This window comes from Salmo salar, chromosome 09, assembly GCF_965601325.2.
Source record: "Salmo salar chromosome 09, fSalSal1, whole genome shotgun sequence".
Classification (NCBI taxonomy): Eukaryota; Metazoa; Chordata; class Actinopteri; order Salmoniformes; family Salmonidae; genus Salmo; species Salmo salar.
In genome coordinates, this window is record NC_138299.1 from 161,236,064 (window position 1) to 161,256,423 (window position 20,360).

A 20,360-nucleotide genomic window follows, 5' to 3' on the forward strand; every position below is an offset into this window, starting at 1 on the left:
CACTACACTAGCCTCGTCTGTTCCACTACACTAGCCCCGTCTGTTCCACTACACTAGCCTCGTCTGTTCCACTACACTAGCCCCGTCTGTTCCACTACACTAGCCCCGTCTGTTCCACTACACTAGCCTCATCTGTTCCACTACACTAGCCTCGTCTGTTCCACTACACTAGCCCCGTCTGTTCCACTAGCCCCGTCTGTTCCACTACACTAGCCCCGTCTGTTCCACTACACTAGCCCCGTCTGTTCGACTAGCCTCGTCTGTTCCACTAGCCCCGTCTGTTCCACTAGCCCCGTCTGTTCCACTACACCAGCCCCGTCTGTTCCACTACACCAGCCCCGTCGTTCCACTACACTAGCCCCGTCTGTTCCACTACACTAGCCTCGTCTGTTCCACTAGCCCTGTCTGTTCCACTACACTAGCCTCGTCTGTTCCACTAGCCCCGTCTGTTCCACTACACTAGCCCCGTCTGTTCCACTACACTAGCCCCGTCTGTTCCACTACACTAGCCCCGTCTGTTCCACTACACTAGCCCCGTCTGTTCCACTAGCCCCGTCTGTTCCACTACACTAGCCCCGTCTGTTCCACTAGCCTCGTCTGTTCCACTACACTAGCCCCGTCTGTTCCACTAGCCCCGTCTGTTCCACTAGCCCCGTCTGTTCCACTACACTAGCCTCGTCTGTTCCACTAGCCCTGTCTGTTCCACTACACTAGCCCCGTCTGTTCCACTAGCCCCGTCTGTTCCACTACACTAGCCCCGTCTGTTCCACTAGCCCCGTCTGTTCCACTACACTAGCCCCGTCTGTTCCACTACACTAGCCTCGTCTGTTCCACTACACTAGCCTCGTCTGTTCCACTACACTAGCCCCGTCTGTTCCACTAGCCCCGTCTGTTCCACTACACTAGCCCCGTCTGTTCCACTAGCCTCGTCTGTTCCACTACACTAGCCCCGTCTGTTCCACTACACTAGCCCCGTCTGTTCCACTACACTAGCCCCGTCTGTTCCACTACACTAGCCTCGTCTGTTCCACTACACTAGCCTCGTCTGTTCCACTACACTAGCCTCGTCTGTTCCACTACACTAGCCCCGTCTGTTCCACTACACTAGCCTCGTCTGTTCCACTACACTAGCCTCGTCTGTTCCACTACACTAGCCCCGTCTGTTCCACTAGCCCCGTCTGTTCCACTAGCCCCGTCTGTTCCACTACACTAGCCCCGTTTGTTCCACTACACTAGCCCCGTCTGTTCCACTACACTAGCCCCGTCTGTTCCACTAGCCCCGTCTGTTCCACTAGCCCCGTCTGTTCCACTAGCCCCGTCTCTGCTAGAGACGTGGTAGTTATAGAGTAGGATGAGAGAAACTAAATTGAGTTGGTGGAATACAGGAGACTGCTCTCGGTTCAGACATCTTGTATTGGCTAAAACACGGAAATCCCAGAACTAAAATATTGTGTCAGATGTTATGTTATGTGCATCTGTCCATGAGAGATTTTGTAGGAGGCTGACATGTCTGCTTGAGAGTATGGAGTGTTTAAAATCCCTGTTTTAATCTACCAGGAAACAGAGGATTGAAGAGGAACCTACCTTCTCTTGATGACACCCCTCTAAATCAGTGGAAACTTGAGTACAGTATAGGAGGGGGACGTCTATCAGTGTAACACCAGTACCTAGAGTATGGGAGGGGGACGTCTATCAGTGTAACACCAGTACCAAGAGTATGGGAGGGGGACGTCTATCAGTGTAACACCAGTACCTCCAGTATGGGAGGGGGACGTCTATCAGTGTAACACCAGTACCTAGAGTATGGGAGGGGGGACGTCTATCAGTGTAACACCAGTACCTAGAGTATGGGAGGGGGACGTCTATCAGTGTAACACCAGTACCTAGAGTATGGGAGGGGGACGTCTATCAGTGTAACACCAGTACCTAGAGTATGGGAGGGGGACGTCTATCAGTGTAACACCAGTACCTAGAGTATGGGAGGGGGACGTCTATCAGTGTAACACCACTACCTAGAGTATGGGAGGGGGGACGTCTATCAGTGTAACACCACTACCTAGAGTATGGGAGGGGGGACGTCTATCAGTGTAACACCAGTACCTAGAGTATGGGAGAGGGACGTCTATCAGTGTAACACCACTACCTAGAGTATGGGAGGGGGGACGTCTATTAGTGTAACACCACTACCTAGAGTATGGGAGGGGGACGTCTATTAGTGTAACACCAGTACCTAGAGTATGGGAGAGGGACGTCTATCAGTGTAACACCAGTACCTAGAGTATGGGAGAGGGACGTCTATCAGTGTAACACCAGTACCTAGAGTATGGGAGGGGGACGTCTATCAGTGTAACACCAGTACCTAGAGTATGGGAGGGGGACGTCTATCAGTGTAACACCAGTACCTAGAGTATGGGAGGGGGACGTCTATCAGTGTAACACCACTACCTAGAGTATGGGAGGGGGGACGTCTATCAGTGTAACACCAGTACCTAGAGTATGGGAGAGGGACGTCTATCAGTGTAACACCACTACCTAGAGTATGGGAGGGGGGACGTCTATTAGTGTAACACCACTACCTAGAGTATGGGAGGGGGACGTCTATTAGTGTAACACCAGTACCTAGAGTATGGGAGAGGGACGTCTATCAGTGTAACACCAGTACCTAGAGTATGGGAGAGGGACGTCTATCAGTGTAACACCAGTACCTAGAGTATGGGAGGGGGACGTCTATCAGTGTAACACCAGTACCTAGAGTATGGGAGGGGGACGTCTATCAGTGTAACACCAGTACCTAGAGTATGGGAGGGGGGACGTCTATCAGTGTAACACCAGTACCTAGAGTATGGGAGGGGGACGTCTATCAGTGTAACACAGGTTACTATACCCAGGTAGTGCTCTAAACCCTGTCCTTTCCAGACCAGTCACAGAGACCCCAGATGGCAGAAGTACAACTCCAAGCAAAGTGTTGTTAAAATGGCCGTAATTCCCTACACATATCAACTGATCTGTACACACACACACACAATATTCAGGTTAGATGTTGATTTGACAAACACAGACACACACACACACGACAGTATATTTCTACCACCGATATGTTTGATTCACACACAGTGCCGAGGGGGAGACAGGCTACATGGTATCTCAATACAGTACTGAGAGAGAGACATGCTTTATGGTATCTCAATACAGAACTGAGAGAGAGAGAGAGAGAGAGAGACAGGCTACATGGTATCTCAATACAGTACAGAGAGAGAGAGACAGGCTATATGGTATCTCAATACAGTACTGAGAGAGAGACAGGCTATATGGTATCTCAACACAGTACTGAGAGAGAGAGAGAGAGAGAGAGAGAGAGAGAGACAGGCTACATGGTATCTCAATACAGTACAGAGAGAGAGAGAGACAGGCTATATGGCATCTCAATACAGTACTGGAGAGAGAGAGAGACAGGCTATATGGTATCTCAATACAGTACTGAGAGAGAGAGACAGGCTATATGGTATCTCAATACAGTACTGAGAGAGAGAGAGACAGGCTATATGGTATCTCAATACAGTACTGGAGAGAGAGAGAGAGAGAGAGAGGAGAGACAGGCTATATGGTATCTCAATACAGTACTGAGAGAGAGACAGGCTACATGGTATCTCAATACAGTACTGAGAGAGAGAGAGACAGGCTACATGGTATCTCAATACAGTACTGAGAGAGAGAGAGAGACAGGCTATATGGTATCTCAATACAGTACTGAGAGAGAGAGAGAGAGACAGGCTATATGGTATCTCAATACAGTACAGAGAGAGAGAGAGACAGGCTATATGGTATCTCAATACAGTACTGAGAGAGAGAGAGACAGGCTATATGGCATCTCAATACAGTACAGAGAGAGAGAGAGAGACAGGCTATATGGTATCTCAATACAGTACAGAGAGAGAGAGAGACAGGCTATATGGTATCTCAATACAGTACAGAGAGAGAGAGAGACAGGCTATATGGCATCTCAATACAGTACTGAGAGAGAGACAGGCTATATGGTATCTCAACACAGTACTGAGAGAGAGAGAGAGACAGGCTATATGGTATCTCAATACAGTACAGAGAGAGAGAGAGACAGGCTATATGGTATCTCAATACAGTACTGAGAGAGAGACAGGCTATATGGTATCTCAATACAGTACTGAGAGAGAGACAGGCTATATGGTATCTCAACACAGTACTGAGAGAGAGAGAGAGACAGGCTATATGGCATCTCAATACAGTACTGAGAGAGAGACAGGCTATATGGTATCTCAACACAGTACTGAGAGAGAGAGAGAGACAGGCTATATGGTATCTCAATACAGTACAGAGAGAGAGAGAGACAGGCTATATGGTATCTCAACACAGTACTGAGAGAGAGACAGGCTATATGGTATCTCAATACAGTACTGAGAGAGAGACAGGCTATATGGTATCTCAACACAGTACTGAGAGAGAGAGAGAGACAGGCTATATGGCATCTCAACCCAAGGCCCCATTCTTACATCTTAATAAATGTGCCTTTTGATTTGATTAATCAATAACCTGATTTCGTAGTAACTCTGTATTTAAATACTATTTATATTTATTTTTTTGGGAGGGGGGGACGGGGTGGGGTCAATTAATTTATTTCTGCCAATGTGCATTTTAATATGTATTTATTTGTTTCAAAGTAATTACTGAAATATGACCTGTTTATTTATTTAATGAGATATTTATTCTGATTGGTTAATTTATTTTTGGAGACAGGTTTTTATCTTCCCGTGCTGTCTGACTTTGTGCCAATGTGCTGCTTTAAGGTGTTCCATATCGTGGGTTTGTATCATTATTAAACCCTCTATATTTTAACCAAACGCTTCCTTCCTTCCTTCCTTCCTTCCTTCCTTCCTCTATGACACGTGCATGTCGTTCAGTCTGTTACCATGGAGTTGAGGAGGGGAGCTGACAGAGCTTCGACCAATAGGGCGGCAGCGTAGCCTTGTGGTTAGAGTGTAGAGGCGGCAGCGTAGCCTTGTGGTTAGAGTGGAGAGGCGACAGCGTAGCCTTGTGGTTAGAGTGTAGAGGCGGCAGGGTAGCCTAGTGGTTAGAGTGTAGAGGCGGCAGGGTAGCCTAGTGGTTAGAGTGTAGAGGCGGCAGGGTAGCCTAGTGGTTAGAGTGTAGAGGCGACAGCGTAGCCTAGTGGTTAGAGTGTAGAGGCGGCAGGGTAGCCTAGTGGTTAGAGTGTAGAGGCGACAGCGTAGCCTAGTGGTTAGAGTGTAGAGGCGACAGCGTAGCCTAGTGGTTAGAGTGTAGAGGCGACAGCGTAGCCTTGTGGTTAGACTGTAGAGGCGGCAGCGTAGCCTAGTGGTTAGAGTGTAGAGGAGGTAGGTAGCCTAGTGGTTAGAGTGGAGAGGCGACAGCGTAGCCTTGTGGTTAGACTGTAGAGGCGGCAGCGTAGCCTAGTGGTTAGAGTGTAGAGGAGGCAGGTAGCCTAGTGGTTAGAGTGGAGAGGCGGCAGCGTAGCCTAGTGGTTAGAGTGTAGAGGCGGCAGCGTAGCCTAGTGGTTAGAGTGTAGAGGCGGCAGCGTAGCCTAGTGGTTAGAGTGTAGAGGCGACAGCGTAGCCTAGTGGTTAGAGTGTAGAGGCGACAGCGTAGCCTAGTGGTTAGAGAGTTGGACTAGTAACCGAAAGGTCGGAAGATCGAATCCCTGAGCTGACAAGGTAATAATCTGTTGTTCTGCCCCTGAACAAGGCAGTTAACCCATTGTTCCCAGGCTGTCATTGTAAATAAGAATTTGTTCTTAACTGACTTGTCTGGTTAAATGAAGGTTAAATTAAAAAATATGAGTCGAGATGAAACCCAAAAATCACATGACCAGAAGAAAAAGAGGCGTGACTTTTTATTTTATTATAAAACGTTAAACCCCTTCAGTTTCGTCATAGCAGTTAATTGGAGGTCATTACTTTGTCCTGATCAGGTGATCTAGGCAGGAAACTTCTCTCTCAACCTGCATGCGCTGTCTCTTGGTGTTTAAGGATCTCTGTTTTCAACGTCCAGAGTGCATGTGCTGTCTCTTGGGTGTTTAAGGATCTCTGTTTTCAACGTCCAGAGTGCATGTGCTGTCTCTTGTGTTTGAGGATCTCTGTAGAAGTGAGTGTCAGGTCCTTGTCACAGACATCACAGTGGTAGACTCTGGCCAGACTGGACACAGAGGAGGAAGAGGAGGCTGCCTTCACGTCGTCACCCTCTGAAACAGACAACAGCATCTGTCAGTCTGTTATGTTACGATAATATACAATCTATCAGTTAGCTTCATTCCTAGACATCATATTACATATATCCAGTACATTCAGAAAGTATTCAGACTCCTTGACTTTATACACATTTTATTATGTTACAGCCTTATTCTAAAATGGATTCAATTGTTTTTCCCTCAATCTACACACAATACCCCATAATGACATCACAATAACCCCTATCACAATACCCCATAATGACATCACAATACCCCATAATGACATCACAATACCCCATAATGACATCACAATACCCCATAATGACATCACAATACCCCATAATGACCAAGCAAAAACAGTATTTTAGAAAGTTTTGCAAATGTATTACAAATAAAAAAAAACTGAGATTCACATAAGTATTCAGACCAGGTACTCAGTACTTTGTTGTCTTCCTGGGTATGACGCTACAAGCTTGGCACACCTGTATTTGGGGAGTTTCTCCCATTCTTCTCTGCAGAGCCTCTCAAGCTCTGTCAGGTTGGATGGGGAGCGTCGCTGCACAGCTATTTTCAGGTCTCTACAGAGATGTTCGATCGGGTTCAAGTCCGGTTTCTGGCTGGGCCACTCAAGGACATTCAGAGACTTGTCCCGAAGCCACTTCTGCGTTGTCTTTGCTGTGTGCTTAGGGTCATTGTCCTGTTGGAAGGTGAACCTTCGCCCCAGTCTGAGGTCCTGAGTCCTCTGGAGCAGGTTTTCATCAAGGATCTCTCTGTACTTTGCTCCGTTCATCTTTCCCCTCGGTCCCAACAAGTCTCCCAGTCCCTGGCGCTGAAAAACATCCCCACAACATGATGCTGCCACCACCATGCTTCACCGTAGGGATGGTGTCAGGTTTCCTCCAGACGTGACGCTTGGCATTCAGGCCAAAGAGTTCAATCTTGGTTTCATCAGACCAGAGAATCTTGTTTCTCATGGTCTGAGAGTCCTTTAGGTGCCTTTTGGCAAACTGCAAGCGGGCTGTCATGTGCCTTTTACTGAGGAGTGGCTTCTGTCTGGCCACTCTACCATAAAGGCCTGATTGGTGGAGTGCTGCAGTGATGATTGTCCTTCTGGAAGAAGAAGAGGAACTCTGTCAGAGTGACCGTCGGGTTCTTGGTCACCTCTCTGACCAAGGCCCTTCTCCCCTGATTGCTCAGTTTGGCCGGGCGGCCAGCTCTAGGAAGAGTCTTGGTGGTTCCTAACTTCTTCCATTTCAGAATGATGGAGGCCACTGTGTTCTTGGGGACCTTCAATGCTGCAGAAATGTTTTGGTACCCTTCCCCAGATCTGTGCCTCGACACAATCCTGTCTCTGAGCTCTACGGACAATTCCTTCGACCTCATGGCTTGGTTTTTGCTCTGACATGCACCGTCAACTGTGGGACATTATATAGACAGGTGTGTGCCTTTCCAAATCATGTCCAATCAATTGAATTTACCACAGGTGGACTCCAATCAAGTTGTAGAAACATCAAGGAAGTCTCATAGCAAAGGGTCTGAATACTTATTTAAATAAGGTATCTTTTTTTAATTTTAATACATTTGCAAAACATTCTAAAACTGTTTATGCTTTGTCACTATGGGGTATGGTGATGTCATTATGGGGTATTGTGATGTCACTATGGGGTATTGTGATGTCACTATGGGGGTATTGTGATGTCACTATGGGGTATTGTGATGTCATTATGGGGGTATTGTGATGTCACTATGGGGTATTGTGATGTCACTATGGGGGTATTGTGATGTCATTATGGGGTATTGTGATGTCATTATGGGGTATTGTGATGTCACTATGGGGTATTGTGATGTCATTATGGGGTATTGTGATGTCAGTATGGGGTATTGTGATGTCAGTATGGGGTATTGTGATGTCATTATGGGGTATTGTGATGTCATTATGGGGGTATTGTGTGTAGATTGAGGGGGAAAAATAATTTAGAATAAGGCTGTAACAAAATGTGGAAAAAGGGAAGGGGTCTGAATACTTTCTGAATGCACTGTATTCTGCATCCCAAATAGTACCCTTTCCCCTATATAGTACACTACAATTAACCCTCTGCCATAGGGCTCTGGTCTATAGTAGTGCACTAGATAGGGAATAGGGTGCCATAGGTCTCTGGTCTAAAGTAGTGCACTAGATAGGGAATAGGGTTCCATAGGGCTCTGGTCTAAAGTAGTGCACTAGATAGGGAATAGGGTTCTATAGGGCTCTGGTCTAAAGTAGTGCACTAGATGGGGAATAGGGTTCCATAGAGCTCTGGTCTAAAGTAGTGCACTAGATAGGGAATAGGGTTCCATAGGGCTCTGGTCTAAAGTAGTGCACTATATAGGGAATAGGGTGCCATAGGGCTCTGGTCTAAAGTAGTGCACTAGATAGGGAATAGGGTGCCATTTGAGCCTGACCTTTGTCCTGGTTGTCCTGCTGTTCCCCAGGCGGCCTGCAGGTGGCTTCGTGGCTCATCCTCTCCAGCGGTGTGACGGGACTGTACAGGTCACAGTGGGGACAGGACCAGAACGTACGCAGACACTCACTGTAGAGGTCCTTAGAGTCCTGGGGGACAGACACATTACAGTACAGACACATTACAGTACAGACAGTATAATACAGACAGTACAATACAGACAGTACAGATACATTACAGTACAGACACGTTACAGTACAGACACATTACAATACAGACAGTATAATACAGACAGTACAGACAGTATAATACAGACAGTACAGACACATTACAGTACAGACACATTACACTACAGACAGTATAATACAGACACATTACACTACAATACAGACAACATTACAATAGACACAGCATTACAATACAGACACATCACAATACAGACAAATCACAGTACAGACACTACCGACACGTCGCAGTACAGACACATTACAATACAGACAGTAGAGTACAGACACATTACAGTACAGACAACATTACAATACAGACATTATAATACAGACAGTACAGACAACCTACAGTAGACACATAATACAGACAGTACAGACACATTACAATACAGACACAACATTACAATACAGACATAATACAGACAGTACAGACACATTACAATACAGACACATTAGACACATTACAATACAGAACGGTACAGAATCACCAGATCACTAAATGTGCGAGCTAACTTTGATAAACAACTTCCTCCTGGCACAACGCCTCTCCCCTATTGGACCCAGATAGTTTGTATCTATTTGTATGTTTTGTGTGGACCCCCAGGTGGACCCCAGTTGGACCCCAGGTTGACCCCAGGTGGACCCCAGGTTAACCCCAGGTGGACCCCCAGGTTGACCCCAGGTTGACCCCCAGGTGGACCCCAGGTGGACCCCAGGTTGACCCCCAGGTGGACCTCCAGGTTAACCCCAGGTGGACCCCAGGTTAACCCCAGGTGGACCCCAGGTGGACCCCAGGTGGACCCCCAGGTGGACCTCCCAGGTGGACCCCAGGTTGACCCCAGGTTGACCCCAGGTTAACCCCCAGGTGGACCCCAGGTGGACCCCCAGTTGGACCCCAGGTGGACCCCCAGGTGGACCCCAGGTGGACCCCAGGTGGACCCCCAGGTGGACCCCCAGGTGGACCCCAGGTTAACCCCAGGTGGACCCCAGGTGGACCCCAGGTGGACCCCAGGTTGACCCCAGGTGGACCCCAGATGGACACCCAGGTTAACCCCAGGTGGACCCCAGGTGGACCCCCAGGTTGACCCCAGGTGGACCCCAGATGGACACCCAGGTTAACCCCAGGTGGACCCCAGGTGGACCCCAGGTGGACCTCCAGGTGGACCCCCAGGTGGACCCCAGGTGGACCCCAGGTTGACCCCAGGTGGACCCCAGGTTAACCCCAGGTGGACCCCCAGGTGGACCCCAGGTGGACCCCAGGTGGACCTCCAGGTGGACCCCAGGTGGACCCCCAGGTGGACCCCAGGTGGACCCCAGGTGGACCCCAGGTGGACCTCCAGGTGGACCCCCAGGTGGACCCCAGGTGGACCCCAGGTTGACCCCAGGTTGACCCCAGGTGGACCCCCGGTTAACCCCAGGTGGACCCCCAGGTGGACCCCAGGTTGACCCCAGGTGGACCCCCAGGTTAACCCCAGGTGGACCCCAGGTGGACCCCAGGTGGACCTCCAGGTGGACCCCCAGGTGGACCCCAGGTGGACCTCCAGGTGGACCCCCAGGTGGACCCCCGGTTAACCCCAGGTGGACCCCAGGTGGACCCCCAGGTGGACCCCAGGTTAACCCCCAGGTGGACCCCAGGTGGACCCCCAGGTGGACCCCAGGTGGACCCCCGGTGGACCCCCGGTTAACCCCAGGTTGACCCCCAGGTGGACCCCAGGTGGACACCCAGGTGGACCCCAGGTGGACCCCAGGTGGACCCCAGGTTAACCCCAGGTTGACCCCAGGTTAACCCCAGGTTGACCCCAGGTTGACCCCCAGGTGGACCCCAGGTGGACCCCCGGTTAACCCCAGGTGGACCCCAGGTTGACCCCAGATGGACACCCAGGTTGACCCCCAGGTGGACCCCAGGTTGACCCCCAGGTGGACCCCAGGTTGACCCCCAGGTGGACCCCAGGTTGACCCCCAGGTGGACCCCAGGTTGACCCCCAGGTTGACCCATTAAATAGTTGGGAGCATATATAGTGTTGACTAACTGCCTAAAGTTTCCTCTCCGATATTCAGAAACGTTCTGATGTGTTTTGGTCTGAGTCAGCTCGTGTCGTCGACTCATCTGATTGGTTAAACCAAAGCCAGAACTGGTCTATGGGTGCTTGTGGAGTGAAGTCAGTTGTCCATCTGTAGTTGGTCATATGATAACCTGGTTCTACTCACAGTGAGGCAGTTGTAGGTGAAGTATTTGGTGACTTGGAGGCCTCCCTTGATGGTGTCAGGTTGCGCCTCCACCCCAGGGAAAAGGGGGTTTGGGGCACGGGGCTCAGAGAACTCGGTCTGGGCCTGGGGACCTACGTAGAGGTTCTGTACCTGCAGGCCTGTCAAACGACGTAGACTGTAGCTCACCTGGAGAGGACAGACAGACACCTCAGTGGGGGTGTTCTCATGATGTTACCTAGACAATAAATGAGGGACGTGACTGAATAGAGATGAGAGCTTTTCCTGGTCAGGTCACATGGTAGGAAAAACAAAGTCCTACTTTTTATGTTATAACTAGAACCCACAGTTAAAACCTGTTGGGGCTAGGGGGCAGTATCTGCACGGCCGGATAAAAAACGTACTCGATTTAATCTGGTTACTACTCCTGCCCAGTAACTAGAATATGCATATAATATATATAATAGTATAATAGTAGATTTGGATAGAAAACACCCTAAAGTTTCTAAAACTGTTTGAATGGTGTCTGTGAGTATAACAGAACTCATATGGCAGGCCAAAACCTGAGAAGATTCCATGCAGGAAGTGGAAATCTGATTAGTGGAATCACCTTCAACACTTTGCATATGAAACACACCGTGAGTTAGGATTCATTTAGCACTTCCTAAGGCTTCCACTAGATGTCAACAGTCTTTACAAAGTGGTTTGAGTCTTCTCCGGTAAAAACTGACCGAAAGAGAGGCCTGGAAAGTTGGTCATAGAGGGAGGGCCATTACTACTATGACGTGGCCGCCCGTGGGGACCCTTAATTTCCGAAACGTTTAGTAAGACAATGCAATCGTCCGCCTTGAATATTATTGAAGCTCTGATTGAAAAAGGCCCTAAAGATTTATGTTATACAACGTTTGACATGTTTGAACGAACGTAAATATTATTTTTTTGCACATTCGTGACGACAAAATGTCCCGCGCGCCTCGTACATTATGAGTAGCCTTCGGAACGCGCTAACAAGAAGGAGCTATTGGGACATAAATTATTAACTTTTTCGAACAAAACTACATTTGTTGTGGACCTGGGATTCCTGGAAGTGCCTTCTGATGAAGATAATCAAAGGTAAGAGAATATTTACAATAGTATATTTGATTTTAGATTGTTCCAAGATGGCGCTAACATGTATCGCCTAGCCTATTTTTCTGAGCATAGCACCTCGTTTATTGCAAAGTGTGATTTCCCAGTAAAGTTATTTTTAAATCTGGCAATGCGGTTGCATTCACGAGATGTTAATCTATAATTCTTTGAATGACAATATTAGATTTGACCAATGTTTTCAAATAGTAATTTTGTAAATTGTAGCGCTGATACACCGGAAGCATTTGAGGGAAAATATTTTCTGAACGTCACGCGCCGATGTAAAATGCTGTTTTTATATATAAATATGAACTTTATCGAACAAAAGAATGCATGTATTGTGTAACATGATGTCCTAGGAGTGTCATCTGATGAAGATCATCAAAGGTTAGTGCATAATTTTAGCTGGTTTTCTGCTTTTGGTGACACCTGTCTTTGCATTGAAAATAGCTGTGTGTAATGTTTTGTCAATGTACTGTCCTAACATAATCTAACTTTATGCTTTTGCCGTAAAGCCTCTTTGAAATCGGACAATGTGGTTGGATTAAGGAGATGTGTACCTTTAAAAATGGTGTAAAATAGTCGTATGTTTGAGAACTTTGAATTATGACATTTTGTTGTTTTGAATTTGGCGCTCTGATTTTTCACTGGCTGTGTGAACCGTGGGTGGGACAGTAGCGTCCCACACAGCCCTGAGAAGTTAAATACAAAATGTACCATACTTTAAAATACTCTTCCTCAATGTTAAAGGTTAGGTGTTCCTGTACCTCAGTGTACAGCAGGAAGCGGACCAGTCCTTCACTGAGTTTCTCCAGGTCTTTACGGGAGAGCCCAGGCACCCCCAGCCCCTCTCCTCTCCCAGCCTTGGCCCTGCTCCCCGCTCCGGCCCCCAGAGTGCCCTGTCCCAGCTGGGCTAGAAGGAGTCGCTCCCAGTCGGCCCTGAGAGTGAGGGAGGTGGACAGAACCTTCAGAGCCCCCTCTCCTGTCAGCCCTACCTCCAACCAGCCGTCCACCACCAGCCTGGTACAGTCAGCATTACTGTCCAAGGAGTTAGCTACCAGCAACAGGGCCTGGAAGGGGGACGTGAACAGACAGACAGTCAGGAGAGAAACACAGCATACAGGAAACAGAAAAGCTGTGCTCCTAAACCAACTGTGATACTGATAACATTTCAGTCTGAGGTGGATCTTTGTCAGGCATCGAGCACAGTAGCTGCAGAGACACTGTGACCCGGTACTGACCCGGTACTGACCTGTTAGGGCTGGGACTCTGACCTGGTACTGACCCGGTACTGACCTGCAGGGCTGAGACTGACCCAGTACTGACCTGTTAGGGCTGGGACTCTGACACAGTGTTGACCCGGCAGGGCTGGGACTCTGACACGGTACTGACCCGGTACTGACCTGTAGGGCTGAGACTCTGACCCGGTACCGACCCGGTACTGACCTGCAGGGCTGGGGCTCTGACACGGTACTGACCCGGTACTGACCTGCAGGGCTGGGACTCTGACCCGGTACTGACCTGGCAGGGCTGGGACTCTGACCCGGTACTGACCTGCAGGGCTGAGACTCTGACCCGGTACTGACCTGCAGGGCTGAGACTCTGACCCGGTACTGACCTGCAGGGCTGAGACTGACCCGGTACTGACCTGCAGGGCTGGGACTCTGACCCGGTACTGACCTGCAGGGCTGGGACTCTGACCCGGTACTGACCCGGTACTGACCTGCAGGGCTGGGACTCTGACCCGGTACTGACCTGCAGGGCTGAGACTGACCCGGTACTGACCCGGTACTGACCTGCAGGGCTGAGACTCTGACCCGGTACTGACCTGCAGGGCCGAGACTGACCCGGTACTGACCTGCAGGGCTGGGACTCTGACACAGTTGGAAACATAAGGCTTGTTGGTCTCCAGTAGAGTAACGAAGGCTAGGAGCTGGTGTTTACTGCTCTCCCCCTTGTCAGGCCCCTCTCTGTTCCCCTCCTCAGGGACGTGCAGCACCTCTGGGTCGCTGGCAAACACGCTGGTGGGGTGGATCACTACCCCCTGCTTGTTACGGGTGTGGAACACCTGTAGGGCAGGCCACGCACGCCGCACCACGCACGCGGTGGGGTGGATCCACCCCCGCGTCGGGTGTGGCCCGGGGACAGGCCACGCACGCACGCACGCTGGTGGGGTGGATCACTACCCCCTGCTTGTTACGGGTGTGGAACACCTGTAGGAGACAGGAACATTATCACTGTTCCCCCCCCCCCCCCCCCCCCCCACACACACACACACACACACACACACACACACACACACACACACACACACACACACACACACACACACACACACACACACACACACACACACACACACGCACGCACGCACGCACGCACACACACTTTCCCGTTCCCCACACACACACACCACACACCTGTTCCGAGTCCTTGCGGTTGGCGTTGTGTTCGTCTGGCAATGCCAGCTGGGGATAAAGGCCTCGACAAACCAGCAGCTTCAGAAGGGCTTGTTGCCTTGACGACAGGTCCTGGCTGGCCGACGCCGCTTCCTGGAGCTCTGACACGTTGTGGCGAAGCTTGAACTTTATTTCCTGTAGGGGAGGGTTTAAGACATAAGAATTTGTAAGGATTACAATTCATATGCCTCTATAAGAAAATATAATTTAAGCATTTATCTTATTAATTACGGTAATTTGACAGTGTAACCAACTGGTCTGTCGCCATGGTTCCGTCTACAGTGACGTCATCCTCACCTGTATGTCCGGATTGTGTCCTCCTGTCTGCTCGTTGTCCTTCCCGTCCCTTCCCGTCGCGCCTTCCTCTGTGTCCGACCCCGAATCTCCTTCCTGTCCCTCCTCCAGTCTCAGTACTTTCCTCTTGCCGCCCTCCGCCAGGTCATGTTCCCTCTTCAGCTGGTGTAACTTCCTCCTCTCGGTCAATCTCTCCCTGCGCTGTCCTCGCTCCCCACCAGAGGGAGCCCTCTCCTCCAGTACCTCCAACAGACCATGACTGCGCAAAAGCTCCTGTTGTCTCACCGGACAGAGAAACGCGTAAGGGATAAATACCGGTGTTGTGTACATACGTTGTGATAATTTATGGTTAAAACGAGATTTTTAAAAGACCCTCGCTCCCTTCGGTCTCAACATTGACTTTGATCTGAAGCCATTCTTGTGATTATTGTGATTTTGTCATTGTAACTGTTTGTTAGATACATTTTAGACTACAAATGCTATGATGGTATGCTATCCATTTGTATGTTCTTTGTATGCCATTTTTTTTTTATATATTTGAGTTAACCAATGATATTAGGCCACACTTGGCCATGATTACAAACACCTGTGTGTCTCTTGACACTATATAAACGACTCATCTCGCAGTGTTTGTGATGATACCCTGATGAAGACAGCTTTGCTGTCGAAACGTTGGTTTATTAGGTTATACATTTTTTTAATCTGAGCTCTTAGACTGTGCGGCTTTCCCTTATTTTGTAGTTTTCTACTCCGCTAGCCAGCACCTCGCCTTTATAGGTGTGCGTTTATTTTTCCGTGGTTGTGTACATTACCTTCGAAATAATAGACGACTAAGCCAGAACGAGGAGGAGCCGAGTCGCTTTTGCCGAGTTAAATTTTTCCAAAGTTAATGTACAGAATGGACGCCCTAATCACGTTTATACCATAGTTACCAAAGAAAACAATTTGAAAGCACATGTGTAACCGGTATAAATACTTATTTTTCATTGATATTTACATTTTTCATAAGCAAATTCATACTTTGGTTAAAAGCGCATTCCAGCCGGTGTTTATTCCACAGTTTACCACCGGTTAAATCTATGACGTTAAAATGCCTATTTACTCTGTTCCATCCGACTGATGCAATCCACCGTCTCATCAGCCCAGCCAGGCAATTTATTTATTTACTTTTATTTAACTCTGCAAGACAGTTATTAAAAACAAATTCTTACATTTACATTTAGTCATTTAGCAGACGCTCTTATCCAGAGCGACTTACAGTAGTGAATACATACATTTCATGAATTTTTTTTGTACTGGCCCCCCCCGTGGGAATCGAACCCACAACCCTGGCATTGCAAACACCATGCTGGCGTTGCAAACACCATGCTCTACCAACTGAGCCACAGGGAAGACCTTATAACCCAGCAATTTATAAACTATGATCTCCACTATAAAAAATAATCTAGGCATTTTCTCACATTTCTTTTATGCTAACATTTCGTTTTTAACAGCGGATATTTATGTAAATCTTTCCGTCTGTTTCTCTGACATTTGCAACATTGTTTCATCGTCAGCTGTCCCGTAGTAATGAACGGCTCGGGAGTCGGGACGAGACAGACAGGCAGGCAGCATTTTTCAGCCAGTAGAAATCATAAATCAGTTGGTGTCATTTTTATGGATATATATACAAAGAAATCTCAATTGAAAACAAATGTGAAACGAAGCGTAGCTAGTTTACAGTCTTTCTAGCTTCAGTTTGAAGTGATTGTGTTGGCCGTGCTGTTGGCCGTGCTGTTGGCCGCGTTGTTGGCCGCGTTGTTGGCCGCGTTGTTGGCCGCGTTGTTGGCCGCGTTGTTGGCCGCGTTCTTTGCCGCGTTCTTTGCCGCGTTGTTCGTTGTGTTATTGGCCGCGTTGTTGGCTGTGCGTTGGCCGCGTTGTTGGCTGTGCGTTGGCCGCGTTGTTGGCCGCGTTGTTGGCCGCGTTGTTGGCCGCGTTGTTGGCCGCGTTGTTGGCCGTGTTGTTGGCTAGCTCCTCTGAACAACAGTGTCCTGACCTGAGAGCACATTTTCTATTCCAGGCTAAATCGTGCCTCATTAGCTCATTGTTATGGGTGTGTCCAAATAAATGTCACCAGAAAACAGCTAAAACAAAATGCAAATACTTTGCTTTTATTCTGGCTGCACTTTTTGACGTGACTATAAGTTCGCCCTAGTTGGCTAGCTAGCAAGCAACAAGCAAGCAAGAACATTACCAGCCATTATGGCAGTGGAACACTTAGATTAAAACGACTGGGTCGTGTCCATAGATACAGAACCAAAAGACTGAACGACTGGGTCGTGTCCATAGATACAGAACAAATAGACTGAACGACTGGGTCGTCCATTGATACAGAACAAATAGACTGAACGACTGGGTCGCGTCCATAGATACAGAACAAAAAGACTGAACGACTGGGTCGCGTCCATAGATACAGAACCAAAAGACTGAACGACTGGGTTGCGTCTCTGCAACCGAACCGATAGAACGAACGATCATCCGGCTTCGGTAGAAACCATAGATTTGTATCAGGACCATATCTTGTGGAAGGATGAAATAGTATCAATAATAAATTAATCTAAACAACGTTTTTAAATGAAAATATATCAGTCATTGTTTGAATATGTTGGTAAACCCCATTGTATAAAAGTGATAATGCCTTCGAAGCCGGTCTTTGGACGATATATTGGCAACTGGCCAACTTCATACAACCAACACAGTCACCGTCTCCGAATAACAGCAAAGTTTATTCCGTTGTTTTATAAGGGTTTATCCTGCTTTATACCAGTTGTCAAATAAAACAATACTAAGCACATATATATTTTTTTTTAATATTTAAGTGATGATGCCATGGCAATGTCCATGCAAAACCGAGTTATTTTCAAGTAGTGATCTCTAGAAATATATGCGACAGACAACTAATCTGACTCAAATGACCATAGAGAAGATGGGGGGTTTTAACACCATAGAGAAGATGGGGGGTTTTAACACCATAGAGAAGATGGGGGGTTTTAACACCATAGAGAAGATGGGGGGGTTTTAACACCATAGAGAAGATGGGGGGTTTTAACACCATAGAGAAGATGGGGGGTTTTAACACCATAGAGAAGATGGGGGGTTTTATCACCATAGAGAAGATGGGGGGTTTTAACACCAGAGAGAAGATGGGGGGTTTTATCACCATAGAGAAGATGGGGGGTTTTAACACCATAGAGAAGATGGGGGGTTTTATCACCATAGAGAAGATGGGGGGTTTTAACACCATAGAGAAGATGGGGGGTTTTAACACCATAGAGAAGATGGGGGGTTTTAACACCAGAGAGAAGATGGGGGGTTTTAACACCATAGAGAAGATGGGGGGTTTTAACACCATAGAGAAGATGGGGGGTTTTATCACCATAGAGAAGATGGGGGGTTTTATCACCATAGAGAAGATGGGGGGTTTTAACACCATAGAGAAGATGGGGGGTTTTATCACCAGAGAGAAGATGGGGGGTTTTAACACCATAGAGAAGATGGGGGGTTTTATCACCATAGAGAAGATGGGGGGTTTTATCACCAGAGAGAAGATGGGGGGTTTTATCACCATAGAGAATATTTATGACAGAAACAGAATGACACATTTATTACACACTGATGTCAGGTGTGGCTGTCCTACCTTGAACTGTCTTCGTAGGTTGACCATCTCATAAAGTCTCTGTTCCTCCAGTCCTCTCCTCCTGCACCACTTCCTGCTGGCACCTCCTCTCTCCCCTTTCACCTGGAGGAGAAGTTTTGATGAACTATTATGTCAATCACTCTAAAGGGAATATTTTGTGATCTTTAAAAGATGTAAGTGAGTGGCTTTGCACAGAGGGTGATCAAAGATGTTTTCTGTGTCCCGATTGGCTGACCTGCACCCAGGCATTGAAGGTGTTGAGTAAAGTGAAGGGGTCTCCCTGGTTGGAGTGCAGGGGCTGGCGTGCTGTGGCACAGTCGGGGTTGTGTTGGGCCGAGCGGAGAAATGGAGACTGAACACTGAGGGCAGCAGCCACGGTCAGGACCGGCTCCACCAAGTTAAACACTGACCCCAGCACCAGCATCTTACCTGGACACACAGAGAGGTCAAGGGTTAAGGGTCAGGACCAGCTCCACCAATTTAAACACAGACCCCAGCAACAGCATCTTACCTGGACACACACATGCCACTTCAAAAACTATTTAAAATATCTCTCACATACATTCGAAGTGAGTATTCAGATATTTTTTCTTTGAAAAGACAAGTAGTTGAATATTGGAATGTATCTGGAAATACACTTGGAAAGTATTGGCATATATTTGAAAAATACTCAAATACACTCCCATACATTTAAACCAAAAGTATTTGAAAATACTTTCAAATACTTCCAATAGCACTAGATGATTCAGGCCCCATTATTTGAAAATACTCTAAAATACACAGAAAATAAGTATTTAAAAAAAAAATGTATTTGAACACAGATTTAGAGGTCAGGGCTTGTGGTTTATAAAGAGAATATAACTTTATTTCAGAGGAATGTACCTATGACCACGTCAACAGGAAGTTGTGCCAGCAGGCTGCCTATAGAGGTGAGATCTCCTCTCGCGTCTAGCGCCCCTTGTTCCCTGAGGTAGGTTACTGCAGTCTGGATACTGGCCGCAGGAGGAGGGTCGATAAACACAAAGGATCGTGGGTCTCCCAGATTCATACTCTTCATCTGTAAGGACAGGAAACAATATTTTGGCATGCAGAAGTAACTATAGGGAATAGAAAACCAGAAACGTGAAGAGGGATTTCAGTCGTTCAGTACCTGTAGTACTAGTGAGTTCAGGGCCACCCTGTGTATCTCTGGGACGGGGTAAGGTGTGTAGGGTTAGGGGTTAGGATACCTGTAGTACTAGTGAGTTCAGGGCCACCCTGTGTATCTCTGGGACGGGGTAAGGTGTGAAGGGTTAGGGGTTAGGATACCTGTAGTACTAGTGAGTCCAGGGCCACCCTGTGTATCTCTGGGACGGGGTAAGGTGTGTAGGGTTAGGATACCTGTAGTACTAGTGAGTCCAGGGCCACCCTGTGTATCTCTGGGACGGGGTAAGGTGTGTAGGGTTAGGATACCTGTAGTACTAGTGAGTCCAGGGCCACCCTGTGTATCTCTGGGACGGGGTAAGGTGTGTAGGGTTAGGATACCTGTAGTACTAGTGAGTTCAGGGCCACCCTGTGTATCTCTGGGACGGGGTAAGGTGTGAAGGGTTAGGGGTTAGGATACCTGTAGTACTAGTGAGTCCAGGGCCACCCTGTGTATCTCTGGGACGGGGTAAGGTGTGTAGGGTTAGGGGTTAGGATACCTGTAGTACTAGTGAG

General features: G+C 48.1%; 1 protein-coding gene across 1 annotated transcript in view; it reads right to left on the reverse strand.

The window, feature by feature from the left end:
• Nucleotides 1-5,879: 5,879 nt before the first annotated feature.
• The window catches only part of dhx34 (DEAH (Asp-Glu-Ala-His) box polypeptide 34), a 36,706-nt gene continuing 22,225 nt past the window's right edge, over nucleotides 5,880-20,360 (reverse strand). Inside the window, exons 7-16 of the mRNA XM_082956513.1 lie at nucleotides 19,545-19,719; nucleotides 18,898-19,091; nucleotides 18,663-18,764; nucleotides 14,990-15,259; nucleotides 14,654-14,827; nucleotides 14,092-14,301; nucleotides 13,001-13,303; nucleotides 11,109-11,294; nucleotides 8,675-8,822; nucleotides 5,880-6,244 (exon numbers count right to left, since the gene is read on the reverse strand). Of these exons, the coding sequence (XP_082812639.1) occupies nucleotides 6,096-6,244; nucleotides 8,675-8,822; nucleotides 11,109-11,294; nucleotides 13,001-13,303; nucleotides 14,092-14,301; nucleotides 14,654-14,827; nucleotides 14,990-15,259; nucleotides 18,663-18,764; nucleotides 18,898-19,091; nucleotides 19,545-19,719 (1,911 nt within the window). The 3' untranslated portion in view covers nucleotides 5,880-6,095. The remainder of the gene's footprint in view (nucleotides 6,245-8,674; nucleotides 8,823-11,108; nucleotides 11,295-13,000; nucleotides 13,304-14,091; nucleotides 14,302-14,653; nucleotides 14,828-14,989; nucleotides 15,260-18,662; nucleotides 18,765-18,897; nucleotides 19,092-19,544; nucleotides 19,720-20,360) is intronic.